We start from the raw sequence: 15,103 nt of genomic DNA, 5'->3' as shown, positions 1-15,103 counted from the left end.
CCAAACCTCCTAGATGGTCCAGATGGATACTATGATGGTATCAAAAGCTGCTGAGAGATCCAGCAAAACTAGGGAACAGTTTTCCCCTCTGTCCCTAGCCTGCTGGAGATTATCGACCAGCATGACCAAGGTGGTTTCAGGCCTGAACTCTGATTGGAAGGGGTCCAAATGTTCCACATCCTCTAGAGATGCTTGAAGTTGTTCAGTGACCACCCACTCAATCATCTTGCCCAGGATTGGAATATTTGAGACTGGATGATTATCGGCCAAGGTGACCAGGTTGAAAAATGGTTTTTAAAGAAGCGGTTTAATAACCACTTCTTTAAGGGGGTCCAGGAAGACTCCCTCACAGAGGGAAGCATTCACCACAGAGCCCATTGCCCAGCCCTGTCTGGCTCATTTTTATGAGCCAGAATGAGCAAGGATCAAGGAGACAGGTGGTCGGTTTTACTTGTCCAAGCAGCCTGTCCACATCCTTGGGGGTAGCAGGTTGAAACTGACCCCATACAACTCATCTAGACAGGGCACTGGCACTCCCCCGCTCCGGCCCTGCTACCACGGCGGACTCTACCTCTTTCCAAATTTGATTGATTTTATCTGCAAAATTGTTGCAGGAGATCTTGGGGTCCTTACCAGACCCCAATGGTGAAGGTGGTTCTATTAGACTATGAACCACATGAAAGAGTCTATTGTAACTGTTTTTCACAAATGCGACATTTATTTATTGAATTTATATACCACCCTATAACTGCAGGTCTCAGGGTGGTTCACAGAATAAAATCAAAATATAAAACTACAAAAAAAGCAGCAACAACCCAATAAACTCCCTTACACACACACACACACACACACACACACACACACCATTTTAAAAGGACATTGGGTTGCTTTGATTGACATCCTAAGGCCTGGTTAAAAAGGAATGTTTTTGCCTGGCGCCTAAAGGTGTATCATGAAGGCGCCAGGTGAACTTCCCTGGGGAGAGCATTCCACAGATGGGGAGTCACTGCAGAAAAGGCCCATTCTCGTGTTGCCACCCTCCAGACCTCTCAAGTTTAGAGGTGATGGGGGTTAATTAAATAATTTCAGAGCGGACAACCTTGTCTGCAGAAGTACTTGTCAGTACATCTCCTTATGGTGAAGGGAAAAGAACATTTTTTACACTCCCTGTAGCATATTATATTATGATGTCTGCTTTGTTTACAAGTTAGCATTCACTAGTGCAACTCACCTCATATGCCTAATGTGGGAAAGGATGAGGAGGAGCTGAGCCAGTCGCCTATGCTGCTGCTGCAGAGAGAGGCCTGATTTGGCCATCAGATGTATCAAGGTGTCTGTGATTTTATCAAGAACGCGATGGATATGGTCTTTTTCCTCCAGTGATTTTAAGCTGCTGGAAAGAAATGTGTAGATACCTATGGAAGAAGGCAAGAGAGAGAGAAAAGTGAAGTGGCAGCAGGATTCTAATATGTGAACTTTGTTCAATGACAACATATATATCCACACTACAAATGTAGGTGGTAAACACTCTTACCTAGGATTTTTAGTCCTTTTTTCCTTTTAAAAGATTAAATTTATTGTATTTTGTTAAAGCACAGATAAGGCAAGGCAAAGTAATGAACTAAACAGACACAGGACCGAGAACAAACCACAACAGACTCAAGTTGTGTTCTATGAATAAAGAGGACATATTAAGGAATTTTAACAAATAATTGAAGCTCAGCACCACAGCAGACTGAAATTCTCAAATCCACAAAATGCCATTGAACCAATGTAAATTTACAGTACTGTGTCCACTTTGGCTCCAACTGAGGCATCAACTGATTATCTCTATCTGATTTTCTCTGACTGAAGCATGAATAGCTGGTCAGTCAAAAAGAAAAATAGGTGTGGAACTTCCATTAGAAATCATAACCTTTAGGGAAGATTCAAATATTCAGTAATATTCAATAAAGGTGACACAAAGTTTTCACACATGAATTTAGTATTCTGTGTAAAGATCCGGCCTCCACACACCCCAGCTCCTATGAAAGAGGGTCTCATATTAAAACTCATCTCAGAAGGAGGACTGGAGCTAACCTTTGGTCTTAACCTTCCCTCTGAGATGGTAATTATGGAAACAAGCCTTTCATCCTCACCATACACACCAAAAAAGGGGAAAGAAAAGTGAATGTAAACTTTGATTGCTAGATATAAGACCGACAGTCACATTGCCACATGCTCCTCATCCCTTTATCATATCATCAGCATTCTGGCAGTCTGCTTCAAACTTTGCAGCTGGGCTGCTTGGACTGCAAGCCACAACACATTAATTCCAAAAGTTTGCTATTAAAGTCATTTGCACTATTTCACAATATATGAGTAGTTTTGTAGCCAAACTGACAATGCCTAAGTGCTGAGTTTATACTAGTTTCCCCATCCAATTAAATAGACTATATAACCCATGGTCTTCAGTTAAACTCAGGAAAACTGGTTATGGGTCTCAAAGTTTGGTGTCAAACTCTCAAATCCGTAGGAAGTTCATTATGCTTAAATCACATGAAAATCCACAGGACAGGTTAGCTGCAACAAATCTGAGACTGCAGTTTTACATTCATGCACTATTGTAAAATACTAAGTTTAATGAACTGGATTTTAAATTCATTATATTCAGTGAGAAAACTTCTGAGTAAAAATATGTATTCATTGTAAGAGCCAAGGGTTGCAGTGTCAATGTTTCCAGGGCATTCAAGAAAGTGTGACTAATTTTCTTTGGATTGGGGCCCCAGAATACAGTGCTACACTACTGCACTCCACAGAGTGCATGGCTGTAATATTTTTTTGCTTGCTTGTTTGTTTCCCAAAAATACAACTTTGTTTTGTAAGTTGAAGGGTTAATTTCATTTCTTCCACAGTGAATCTAGGGGCAGATTCCATTTTGTTACTAAGCTGATGAAATACTGCTTCTGTCCTTGCAGCAAGAGACACGCTGCTGTCCAAATATCTGGATAAAATTTCACAAATTGGTGTCAATGTCCTATATTTTGCAACTGCAAACACAAACAGAAGGGGAGGGTGAAAACACTACTTTCACTTTAGGCCAGTGTTAATTCCTCCTGCATGCAGCTGAATGCTCATAAAAAAAATAAAGCAAGCATAACTTGTGACCCACCAAATGACACCCATCTCCTCTCCTTCCCAGTGATGGGGCTTATACCCTTACCTTTCATCTACTCTCTCCAGGCATGGTCCACGCTTTAATGCTCTGTGTCCAAGCATGGGCGTAGCCAAGATTTTTTTTTGGGGGGGGGTAGGCTTTTGTTAGGGGGGAAGAACCTCAGATTTGTATTTTTATTGATTTTTATTTACTTAGGGGGGCAGTTGACCCCTGACCCCCCCTGGCTACGCCCATGTGCCCAAGCACCCTTTTTTGCTCTGGAGTTTTCCCCGCAAAAACCCACTCGATTGGAGCAAACAGCAATCCTCAGAAAACCCAAACTGGTTTTTGCTCTGCTGCCCAACAGCATTGCTTTGTGTCCTCAGCTACAACTACAATTGCTATAATACCTTGTGTATATTAATTGTGGCTTTTTTTAACATCAAAATGAAGCTCCTGCATATTCTGTTCAGAATGCTGATGCCACAATAATTTGTGCTGTCTGTTGCTTTGACTACAGCAGCTTGTCCTGCAATTCAACCCTCAGAGAATAGCTAATAGGAATAACATGAGATTCAAGAAAAAATCTGTAACAAGCTACAGCATCATAAGAAACTAGAATCAAAGCCTCAAATAATATGAGGGATGTGTGGCCTGTTATCTGTCCGAACTGAGGAGGAGTTGGTGATCAAAATGGGCGACAAATTGAACACGATTCAGGAATGCGATATTGTGGAACAAATGGCAAACGCCAAAACTACATTTATAGAAATACTGGCTTGCATTCAAAGATAAGGAAACAGAAGTAAGTTTACAAAAGGGAAGCTTCATCTCCCCCCCCCCCACCCAAGCCGTTTGCACTCACACCCTCAAAAGCCTCTATAGAGGATCTGGCCTCTTCCCCGATTTGAAGCTATTCCACCTTCATCATCTCACATTGTTCTGGAGCTCCCCCCAAACCCTCTGACAAAACATTTGGGGATGCTGGCAGATGCAGGGGATATGAAACTTCCCATTCACTTGTCCATTCAAGTCTTTGTATCAAAGACAAGTAAAGCCAACACTATTGAAATCACAGGAGCTTTGCAAAGCAGTGCTGTGTCCCATTTTCTGGTGCAATGCCCAAAGCAGTGATTTTACCTGTAGGTCATGCAACAGTTCAAGGTATGCATGTATCTGACGCATGTCATTGGGGCCTTGCCTCAAGCTTTTGTGAACCCTAGGAAATACTTTTCTGCACTGCTTGCTTATTTCTTTGGCTTCCCTGTGGATCTCCAAAATGCTCGGAGGGTGGATTAGCAATCTCACACTGTCCAGAGCCTTTCAAATATCTATTGAACCTGGGCAGCTGCCCAAACAGTATCTTATAAGAAGATGCAACAGAAAAAAATCGATTATTACCACATCTACTGGGGAATATCTGGAGGGAAGTTTGGATATCAAAAAGATTATGAAATTTTATCGATGTTAACAAACTTTATCTTACTGTACATGCTGATTAACGCTGGAACAAGCTTCCAATCGCATATGTAACCCCCCCCCCCCAAAAAGGGGCAAGCATATGTCTATGAGTGGAAGATGTGGGTAGGGTTTGCTTGCAGCTCTGAAATTCAATTATTGTGCTGCATGCTAGCATTAAGCTCCTTGTTACTGCCTGAACAACTTTAGCACAAATGTGGGTCCATTAAAATTTGTAGTGTTGGTGGGAGAGGGGTGCACCCTCACCAACTCTACTGGGCACAAACCTGTACATACACAGACACACACCTCACACACACATACATACACACACATGGGCACATACATTCCCCCCCTCCATGCCACGCATTACACAAATATGACTGAATGGAGAAGGAACAAATTTTACCTCCCTTGCCCAACCTATTCAATTAAACACAGTGGAGGGGATGTGGCAAATGGAAGACACCTTCTTTCCTCTCTCTCATACAGAATATGCACATACCCATCATCACTCTTTTCTTCTCTCTCTCCCCTCCAACCCACTCTCCTTTTACCTTCCAATCCACCTACCTTCCAATCCATTTTCCTATTCTTTTTGCCCTTTACCAGGGTATACATCAGGTATTGTGGTGCTGGTGTCTGTCGGCCAAATATAGATGCTAACTGTGTGAATGTAATTGTAATTAGCATGTCCAGTTTAAAGAGCAGGCATGGATTGGCAAGCAGTACTGAGATTATAACACATGGTTAGATTAATACTATTACTCCCTACAATTAGGATAAACTATGATGCCCCACAATTTAAACACACACACACACACACACACACACACAGTTTCATTTTTACTTTTTACTTATAACTGTATGGCAACAAGAACAGAAAAAGTAGCAACACTGCATTTGAAATTAGAGCTGACCCTTTAACAAGCATATCTCACTTACCAGAATTGAGTAGGACAATGGATTTAAGGCACACAAATTCTTCCCCCTGGACGTTCATCATTCGAAAGCGGGAAGATGTGGCCAGCAGCATGTCAAATATTTCCAAAAAACCTTCAACACATTTTCCTTGATTCCTGCAAGAAAAGTTATGCACTTTTATAATCTGAGTTATGCACGTGTGTTTCTGTGTGATTAGCACTCAAAAGGGAGAGTTGAGACATCAACTGAATCTGAGTGTAGAACATGTGAGCTGGAGAGAAAACCAATTGGGGCCCAAGGGTCAGAGATGAAAATTGGCCCAAGAAAGACAATAGATCTGTACAAGTGAAGGGAATCAACAACCCACACGCAACCAGTGATGAGGGCCTACCAGATGAAGAATTCAAAGATTTTATATTTGCAGTGGCTGGAGTCCTAGAAGTGCAGGAAGTGCTACTATTATAGCTGCATAAAACTGAAGGAGCACTAAATCCTAAACCACTTCAATTGCATGCAATCACTTACTTTTAAGGGTAAAGTACTAAATACAATCCATAGAAACCAAAGAAAGTAATACACGCTATATACACAAACTTAAGAATCATTCTTTCCTCTCATCACTTGGAAAGCAGCTTATTTCTTCATCAAACATTATCCAGATGCTATAATCTAGTTGTCAAATAAAATATGGGTTGTTACCCATATCAAATAACACAGCCTGACCTAAATGCGTGATTTTCTTTCAAACATTTAATTCTTGGGAAAGAGATCATAAACAGGATGCCAATAAGCTTTTATTCTAGTAAGTCATAAAAGTATATAATTTTTTAAAAAACCATTTAACAGTGGGTTCCTATACAGATTTTCTCAGGAACTGAGTTCATTGGGTATATAATTACAGCCTGAATTATCTTTTTAGTTATTATTTATTAAATTTCTGTACTGTCCTTCATCTGAAGATCACAGGGCAGTGATCATCTTCATCTGAAGATCACAGGGCACAAAAATACACAGCATAACAACAATCACAGGGCACAAAAATACACAGCATAATAACAAACGAAAACAGAAACTCAGTTTAAAAAGCCATAGATTGTTTAATTAGCCAAAAGCCTGGGAAAATAGGAATATTTTTGCATGTTTTTAATATGGTGTTTAGTATAAATAATGAGCATCCATAAGGCACTGCATCTTTTAAAAACTGGGCCTTTGGTTTTAAATTCAATACTACCTGAAAACTACAGAAAATGCCTGTTTTATTTAAACATCTCTAGGAGGCTGTATGTTTTATAATAATTTCATTCGTTGCCAAAAGGGTAGTATATACAGGAGGGAAATTGTGACCTGAAAATCTGAGAGAAGTCTTTCTACCTGAATTCCTTCACACCCACTGAGTTAATTGAGTTTGAATTGCTGCCACTAGGCTGGAAATTTCATTTTTGTTCTAACTCATAACACTGTAATATGGGTTAGGCAAAAAGGCAAAGAAGTTCAGTCCATGCCAAAGAGCAGGATCCAATACTGTATTCTCAAATATTTCCGAGATTTGTATTAATTCAAGCTTGCAATAATGTGATCTTTCTCTAATTGTTTTCTAAGTGCTGCTGTATTGAATTTTTGATATATGAGGAATTGTGATTTTGAGCTGCAATTATTTCTGCATGCAACCAAGAGCAGTTGCTATAGGGTGTCTGCTAAATTGAGTTAAATGATTGATAGATAGATGATAGAGGATAGATAGGGGCTGACCGTTCCATAAATATATTGCAATTGTATATGTACCAGCAGGAAAGCCACTAATAATAACATAATTGAAGCCTCCATCTATACAAATAACAGTGACTACATTTTTATGATCAATTAGAGATTCCTTCCATTCTGCACATAAATACTATTCTTACAGTACATGACTTGAGCTACCTAATAGCTAAGAACATGTATGTTAGAGGCGAGCTAGTGAATGTACTGCACAGGGCAGAAGGTTGCATTTGGCTTGCAAAAAGACTGAAATTGACATATTGACTGATTAGCTGGGATAAAGCGTTAAGATTAACAGTCACTTAAAAAAGAACTACAGCTACCAGTGTAATGGGGTGGGAAGAAGGGGAGACAGAGGGATTTACAAGTTCCAATATAATTCAGTCGTTTTGTTTTAATTGCCAGCTGTTGACTGTTCAATCCTGCTTCAGAAACACCTGTGTGGATTTTAGCTTGGCAACAATCATTATATAAACAGACAGCTATGGGTCCCACCCACCTGAAGTATCTTCTGACACTGCCCTATGATCTAAGCCATAAAATCTTAATAAGAAAATCTTATTCCCCAATAAAATCTTAATAAGAAAAATGAGCTAAGAACAGAAGTATAAAAGTGGATGAGTACACTTGAGTAATATATCCAACCACAAACCCCAGCAAATTTTATTGATAGCATTACTTCATATGACTTGAATCAATACATTTCTGAAGATATTCCTTCATCAGTGCCATTTGGTCATGGACACAAGGTCCTGGGTGCAATTATGATGAATTAGATTGCATGAAATTTATGGATGACTCCCCCTCACACACACCACGCCTTGTGAGGAGAACTGACAAGGAGAGCCTGCTCAACACACACATGTGGAGCTCTATCTGCAAACCTACAGCAGGCTTCTCTCTTGAGCCCTTCCTCCCTACGCATGGACAGCACAATGACAGGGCTTGCACAATTCTAATTCTGTGCAGCACAATGGCTGAAGGGGATCTCGTGCCTTCTGAATATCTACAGCAGGCATGTCCAAAGTCCGTCCCGGGGGCCTAATCCTGCCCGCCGGTGGGGGGTTTAATCCGACCCCTGTGGCAGTTTATTTCGTGGGGTAAAATCCTAAAAGAAGCTCAACAACTTCAATCCTAAGAAAAGCTCAACAACTTCAATCCTCTTTGAAAAAAGTTTGGACACCCCTGAGCTACAGGATAAACATGCTTAGCCTGAGGGTCCTTCTGGGCAATCTTTCAAGGGCCACATGCCAGCAGTGTAGGAGCACAGAGGTAAAAGTGCGCAGAGCACAAAAGTGAATTTTCCCTTTGATCAGTGGGCTACTTTTAACACACACTCTCATTCACCCCATTCTCCATTCATTCACCTAGCAAAAAATACTTGGGGTGCCCAGTGGGGCCAGTGAGCAGTGGGGCCTGGGGAGAGTCCTACTGACCAGATGGAAAGGCATAGAGGGTCACTTTTGAACCCAGGCTTGAGGTTCCTGGCCTCTCATATATAGCATGCATGCCTACCAAACTTGTCAAGCAAAGTGAATGCAGACAAAGTAACCACTGTGGGATGGCAAATCCCTTTGTCACATGCTCAAAGAGGTGGAAATTTTGCCCAGTTTGGTGCCCTGAGACTTTTTGTTATATAAAAGTAAATGGAAGTATTTTAAGTGTGTGGTTGGAAAGGTTTTACCAAGAGTCTGCTTCCAAGAAGGGATGATTAAAAGCAATTATTTACGACTGCTGCTTAGCCTTCTAAGCGAATATCCAAATATGCAGTCAGCACTTCAGCAAAGAACATTTTTCAAAGACTGAGTCCAGTCTGTAAAGTAAATCATCCTTTTGGAAGTGGTTTCCTCTGCTGAGGCACTGGTAAAAGGTTTCTATTTGAGTTCTCTGGTTGTAGCTTGTTCTAGAAATAGCAAAGAAATAGCTGCACAATATTATTTGAACGATAGAGATCCTGTTTCATCTCTGTGTTAATGTGAGAAGTACCAAAATCCCCCCTCCTCTAAAATCAGTTCTGATGTTTTATGCTTATTTTTTCTCTACCATAGACTAAGTCTCAGCTATGAAGTAATATTAGAATGACTCTAGCTGTAGAGATAGGGAAGAAGATTGATTGAGTTTGCATTTAAAAACGAATCTACCTAATTTGCACTTTCTAATATGCAAACCAAAACATAAGTCACCTTTTGAAATTCACACTTCTCTGAATTTTGCGGTGCAGTTTTCCAGCAAAGTAATGTTTATAAAAATGTACACAATGGGTGAATCATGCACACAAATGCATATATTAGTGAAAATAACACACCAAAATGCATCACATTAGAAGAAACTGTTTTGCAAAAATGAGCATTTTAAGCAAAAATGCATACAAAAACATAGAAAAAAATTGCATTAAAATGCTGGTGAATTTTCAGAAGGACTTCTTTAAAAATACCAAACTGATGAGAAAATGTGGAGAACAAAGATTGAAAAAATGAGCAACAAATTGATATTCACTCATCTCTACATAGTAGTGTGTGGTTTTATCTTGATTCGCGCATTAAGAAGTAATAGTCTGGATTATTGTTGTTGTTCAGATATGAGGAGCTTCATTAATGCATATAATAACTCTATCTCCCACATTAACGATGTGCCATAGAGTTTTCAGCATTACAAAAAGGAAACAGAGTCTGACACTAAAATCCTATGCAACCTTTAAAAAGGTAAAGGCGCTCTGAGGAGAAACGGTATACAATATAGATGGGAGTTCCCCGAGGGGATCGCTTCCTTTTTCAAAGACAAAAGATTCAAACTGACAGATATCCGAGAGGTGGAAAATTTTTTGAGAAGGTATGAGAAAGAGCTTGGTAAGGGGGAAGAGAGGATAAGAGACAGAGAGGGATCTAGAAACGAGAAAAAAAGAAAGACAAGAAAGGGAGACAGGAAGAAGGAGAAATCGGAGAAGAAGATACAGAAGAGGAAGAGGGTGCGGTGGGAGGCGAGGAAGCAGAAGAGGAGGACTATACTGGAACGGAAGCCCCAAATTATAAATTTAAAAATCTTGATTGAATAAAGGGATTAAATTGTTAGGAATAGTTACAGATAGGTAGCCGTGTTGGTCTGCCATAGTCAAAACAAAACAAATTCCTTCCAGTAGCACCTTAAAGACCAACTAAGTCAGTTCTTGGTATGAGCTTTCGTGTGCATGCACACTTCTTCAGATACACATGTATCTGAAGAAGTGTGCATGCACACGAAAGCTCATACCAAGAACTGACTTAGTTGGTCTTTAAGGTGCTACTGGAAGGAATTTGTTTTGTATTGTTAGGAATGTCTTTGAACTTTTTGACCTGGAATGTAAACGGTTTGAATGAAAAATCAAAAAGGAATAAACTAGAAAAAATTGTGAGGAATAAAAACTATGATGTGATTTGCTGGCAAGAAACACACGTAGCCAAAAAACACAAACATATATTGATAAATAAAAAGCTGGGAGTAGAGTTTATCAATTCGGATGTAGAAAAAAAAAGAGGGCTGGTAATTTACGTTAAAGAGAAATGGGAACCAATATTGATTTGCAAAGACCCCGAAGGTAGAATTTTGGGAGTTCAAATTAACCATCAAGGGGAAAAATTTAATGTGGTGACTGTTTATGCACCCAATACAAAGAAAGCAGAGTTTTTTTTAAAAAAACTGGAGCAAATGTTACTAGAACTAGAAAATCATAAATTAATTCTGCTTGGAGACCTGAATGGAGTACCATCTCCAGAATTAGACAGAAATGGAAAAAAGAGGAAATCGAACCAAGGGAAACTCCCCAAATCATTTAATAATCTCCAAGAAAATCTGGACTTAATCGATATCTGGAGGCATAAAAATCCAATAACGAAACAATTCACGTATTTCTCAGAACCACATCAGAGTGGGGCAGAATCGATCAGATATGGGTTTCAAGTGAATTATCGATAAGAACAATGAAATGTGAAATACAACCCAGAACCCTTTCTGACCACAACCCAATAGTGTTGGAAATAAAATGTATATCATCAGGCCCATACATATGGAGACTGAATGAATACCTACTCGAAAATGAGGAGATAATTGAAAAGGCTAAGACTACTCTTAAAGAGTACTTTGATATGAACTTGAACAAAGAAACAAAAATTGACATAGCTTGGGACGCCAGTAAGGCGGTCCTAAGAGGATTTTTTATTCAGCAAAACACCTATAGAAAGAAATTAAGAGAATCAAAGAAGGAAGAAATAGTCAGACAACTAGGAGAATGTGAGAAAAAACTAATAGTAAACCCTAGAGACGAAAGGACTAAACAAATCTCTAAAACGCTGCAGACGCAATACTCGATATTAATAAGTCAAGAGGTAGAATGGAGAATTAGATCAATGAAGCAAAAGTATTTTGAATCTGCGAACAAAACGGGACGGCTATTGGCGTGGCAACTTAGAAAAAGGAAAAAACAGAATGTGATTAATAAAATTAAAGTAGAAGAACAAATACTTGAGGACCCCGGTAAAATAGAGGAAAAGTTCCTTCAATTTTACGAAAACTTGTATAAAAAGGAAGAGGAAGACACGGAAGAAATAGATAAGTACTTGGAAAGGAATAGAAGAGAACAGCTAACGGATGAGGAGAAAACCTACCTAAACAAACCAATAACGGTTGATGAGATCAAGGAAATAATTAAGAGGATGAAACCAGGGAAAGCTCCAGGTCCTGACAGGTTATCCCAAAAGTATTACAAAGTCTTAGAAGAATATCTGGCCCCGGTCCTTTGTAAAGTAATGAACAATATTTTACAAGGAGGTTCGGTGCCCGACTCTTGGAAAGAGGCGCACATCACGTTAATCCCCAAATCAGAACTTGATAAGCTGGACATAAGAAACTACAGGCCGATATCACTACTCAATAATGATTATAAAATCTTCTTAGAAATAATGGCAAATAGGCTTAAAAAACACTTAATGAAATCCATCCACAAAGATCAAACAGGATTTCTTCCTAACAGGTACTTAAAGGACAACGTAAGACACATAATTAATATTATTGAGTACTTGGAACTTAAGATTGATATTCCCGCAGCCCTAATTTTCATTGATGCCGAAAAGGCATTCGACAACGTGTCATGGAGGTTTCTACTAAAAGGCATGGAGAGGGTTGGTATAGAGGGGCCCTTCCTGGAAGGTATAAGGGCGATATATGCAGAACAAAGGGCCAGACTGATTATTAATAATAATTTAACCAGCTCATTTGAGATCTCGAAGGGTACAAGACAGGGTTGCCCCCTATCCCCCCTCCTATTTATTATGGTACTGGAAGTGATTACAAACAAGATTAGGGAAACCTCCGAAATAAAGGGAATCAGATTAGGAGACAAAGAATATAAACTAAAAGCTTATGCCGACGATTTGGTGATATCGCTAGGAGATCCAGTAGTGGGTATCGGTAAAGTCATAGAGCTGCTTGAGGAGTTCGGAAATCTGTCCGGCTTTAGACTAAACAAAGTTAAAACCAAAATGCTGACAAAGAATTTAACTGGAGAGCAAAGAAATCAGTTAGAGTCGAAAACGGGAATTAAGGTGGTGAAAAAGGTGAAATATTTGGGCATTTGGATCTCGGCAAAAAATATAAACTTAGTAGAAGATAATTATACAAGGACCTGGAAAGAGATCAAAAAAGACCTGGACACCTGGAGTAGGTTAAGACTGTCTTGGTCGGGCAGAATGGCCACAGTTAAAATGAGCATTCTCCCAAGGTTGCTGTTCCTATTTCAGAACATTCCGGTGATCAGGGGTATGACATCATTCAAAGATTGGCAGAGAACCCTGTCCAGATTCATTTGGCAGGGCAAGAGAGCAAGAATTAAATTTAAATTACTCACAGATCGCAGTGACAGGGGAGGGTTTGCCATTCCTAATCTGAAACTATACTATGAGGCCGCGTGTCTGTGCTGGATCAAGGACTGGAGTGTTTTGAAAAATGTAGATTTGCTGGACTTGGAGGGGTTTGACGCCAGATTCGGCTGGCATGCGTATTTATGGCAAGATAAGGAGAGGGCCCACAAAGGATTCTCCAACCATATAATCAGAGGTGCGCTACTTGAGGTTTAGAATAGAAATAAGAAACTTTTAGAAAAAGACACCCCTTGGTGGTTATCACCAGCTGACATTTTGACAATTAAAAAATCTAATATGGAAGGTCAAAGATGGACCTATGAGGATCTATTGGTAAAATCAGACAGAGGGTGGAAGCTTAGACCCTATGAAGAACTGAAGGATAAATTAACAACCTGGTTGCAATTTTACCAAATTAATTCTCTATGGAATGAGCATAAAAAAACAGGGATGAGTGAGAAAAAGTCCAGATTCCAGGTGGAAATAATAGAAGGAAACTCCAAACTCCTATCTAAAATGTATAACCAATTATTAGATTGGGACACGAAGGACGAGGAGGTAAAGGAGGTAATGACTAAATGGGCAATAGACCTCGGTTATAACCTGGACTTTGACAGATGGGCGAAACTCTGGAATAAGGACATGAAATTCACAGCATGTGTCGACCTTCGAGAAAACTTACAAAAAATGATGTACAGGTGGTATCTTACCCCTGTGAAACTAGGAAAAATGTACAAGACGGGGGACAAAACTTGCTGGAAGTGTAAGGTGAAGGAAGGAGACTTCCATCATATGTGGTGGGCCTGTGAAAAAGTAAAAAGGTTTTGGGGACTTATCTATGACGAACTAAAAAAATTTTTGAGATACACCTTCCCTAAAAAACCGGAAGCCTTCCTTCTAGGGATGGTTGGGAAGGAGATTAGGCAAAAGGATCAAACCATGTTCCAATACGCAACGGTAGCTGCCAGGATACTGCTAGCGCAAAACTGGAAAACCCCTAATATTCCAACCATCAGAGACTGGCAATCTAAGTTATTTGAGTATATAGAGCTAGCAAGGATGACACAGAAGATCAGGCATCAGAAAAATGTAAAATTTATTAATGACTGGAGTAAATTCCTTACATATATGGAAACAAATTTAGGAAACATTAAAATCACAGTAGGTGATACATAAGTTTGAGAGGTGTAAATAAAGGTGATAAAAACACCCCGCAGGAAGATAACGTGGGACTACAACTCAAGCCGTTTTGAAGGGAAGTCAATCACTGTTAGGTGATGGGTGAGTGTATTCTTTGCTTTTTCTTTTTTGTTGATGTATTTGTTGGTGAGTTTGTATTTTTGTCTTATGTTATTTTTTGTTTGTTTTTTCTTGTGTTTTTCTTTTTGTTATTATGAAAAAAGTTTAATAAAAATAATTTAAAAAATAAAAATAAAAAGGTAAAGGACTCCTGACAGTTAAGTCCAGTTGCAGACGACTGTGGGGTTGCAGTGCTCATCTCGCTTTACAGCCTGAGGGAGCTTGCGTTTGTCCAGAGACAGTTTTTCTGGGTCATGTGGCCAGCATGATTAAGCCGCTTCTGGCGCAACAGAACACCGAAACCAGAGCAACGCATGGAAACGCCGTTTACCTTCCCGCTGGAGCGGTACTATTTATCTTGCACTTTTGGGAGTGCTTTTGAACTGCTAGGTTGGCAGGTGCTGGGACCGAGCAACAGGAGCTCACCCCATCGCGGGGATTCGAACCGCGAACTTCTGATCGGCAAGCCCAAGAGGCTCAGTGGTTTAGACCACAGTGCCACCTGCATCCCTATATGTAACCTTTACTAGAGTATAATTGCCATTGAATTCAGTAGAAAACAGAAATTTGTCTTACCATAAATTTCTGTTTGAATATGCTGCTGGAGAACATTCCTGATGGGGATGACACCTCCTACTGG

General features: G+C 39.7%; 1 protein-coding gene and 1 long non-coding RNA gene across 16 annotated transcripts in view; one reads left to right on the top strand and one right to left on the bottom strand.

Moving 5' to 3' along the window:
* Nucleotides 1-15,103, bottom strand: part of ESR1 (estrogen receptor 1) — a 237,624-nt gene that overhangs the window by 9,006 nt on the left and 213,515 nt on the right. For all 10 annotated transcript variants that reach the window (XM_081854342.1, XM_081854344.1, XM_081854343.1 and 7 more), the window contains 2 exons: nt 5,540-5,673; nt 1,232-1,415 (listed from right to left, as the gene is read on the bottom strand). In XM_081854342.1, the coding sequence (XP_081710468.1) occupies nt 1,232-1,415; nt 5,540-5,673 (318 nt within the window). The remainder of the gene's footprint in view (nt 1-1,231; nt 1,416-5,539; nt 5,674-15,103) is intronic.
* Nucleotides 1-15,103, top strand: part of LOC309337688 — a 123,712-nt gene that overhangs the window by 28,699 nt on the left and 79,910 nt on the right. The window lies entirely within an intron of this gene.

This window comes from Podarcis erhardii (genome assembly GCF_964252035.2).
Source record: "Podarcis erhardii genome assembly, chromosome: 3".
Classification (NCBI taxonomy): domain Eukaryota; kingdom Metazoa; phylum Chordata; class Lepidosauria; order Squamata; family Lacertidae; genus Podarcis; species Podarcis erhardii.
Note: the sequence above shows the minus strand (reverse complement) of the source record. Positions and strands in the feature narration are given on the sequence as shown.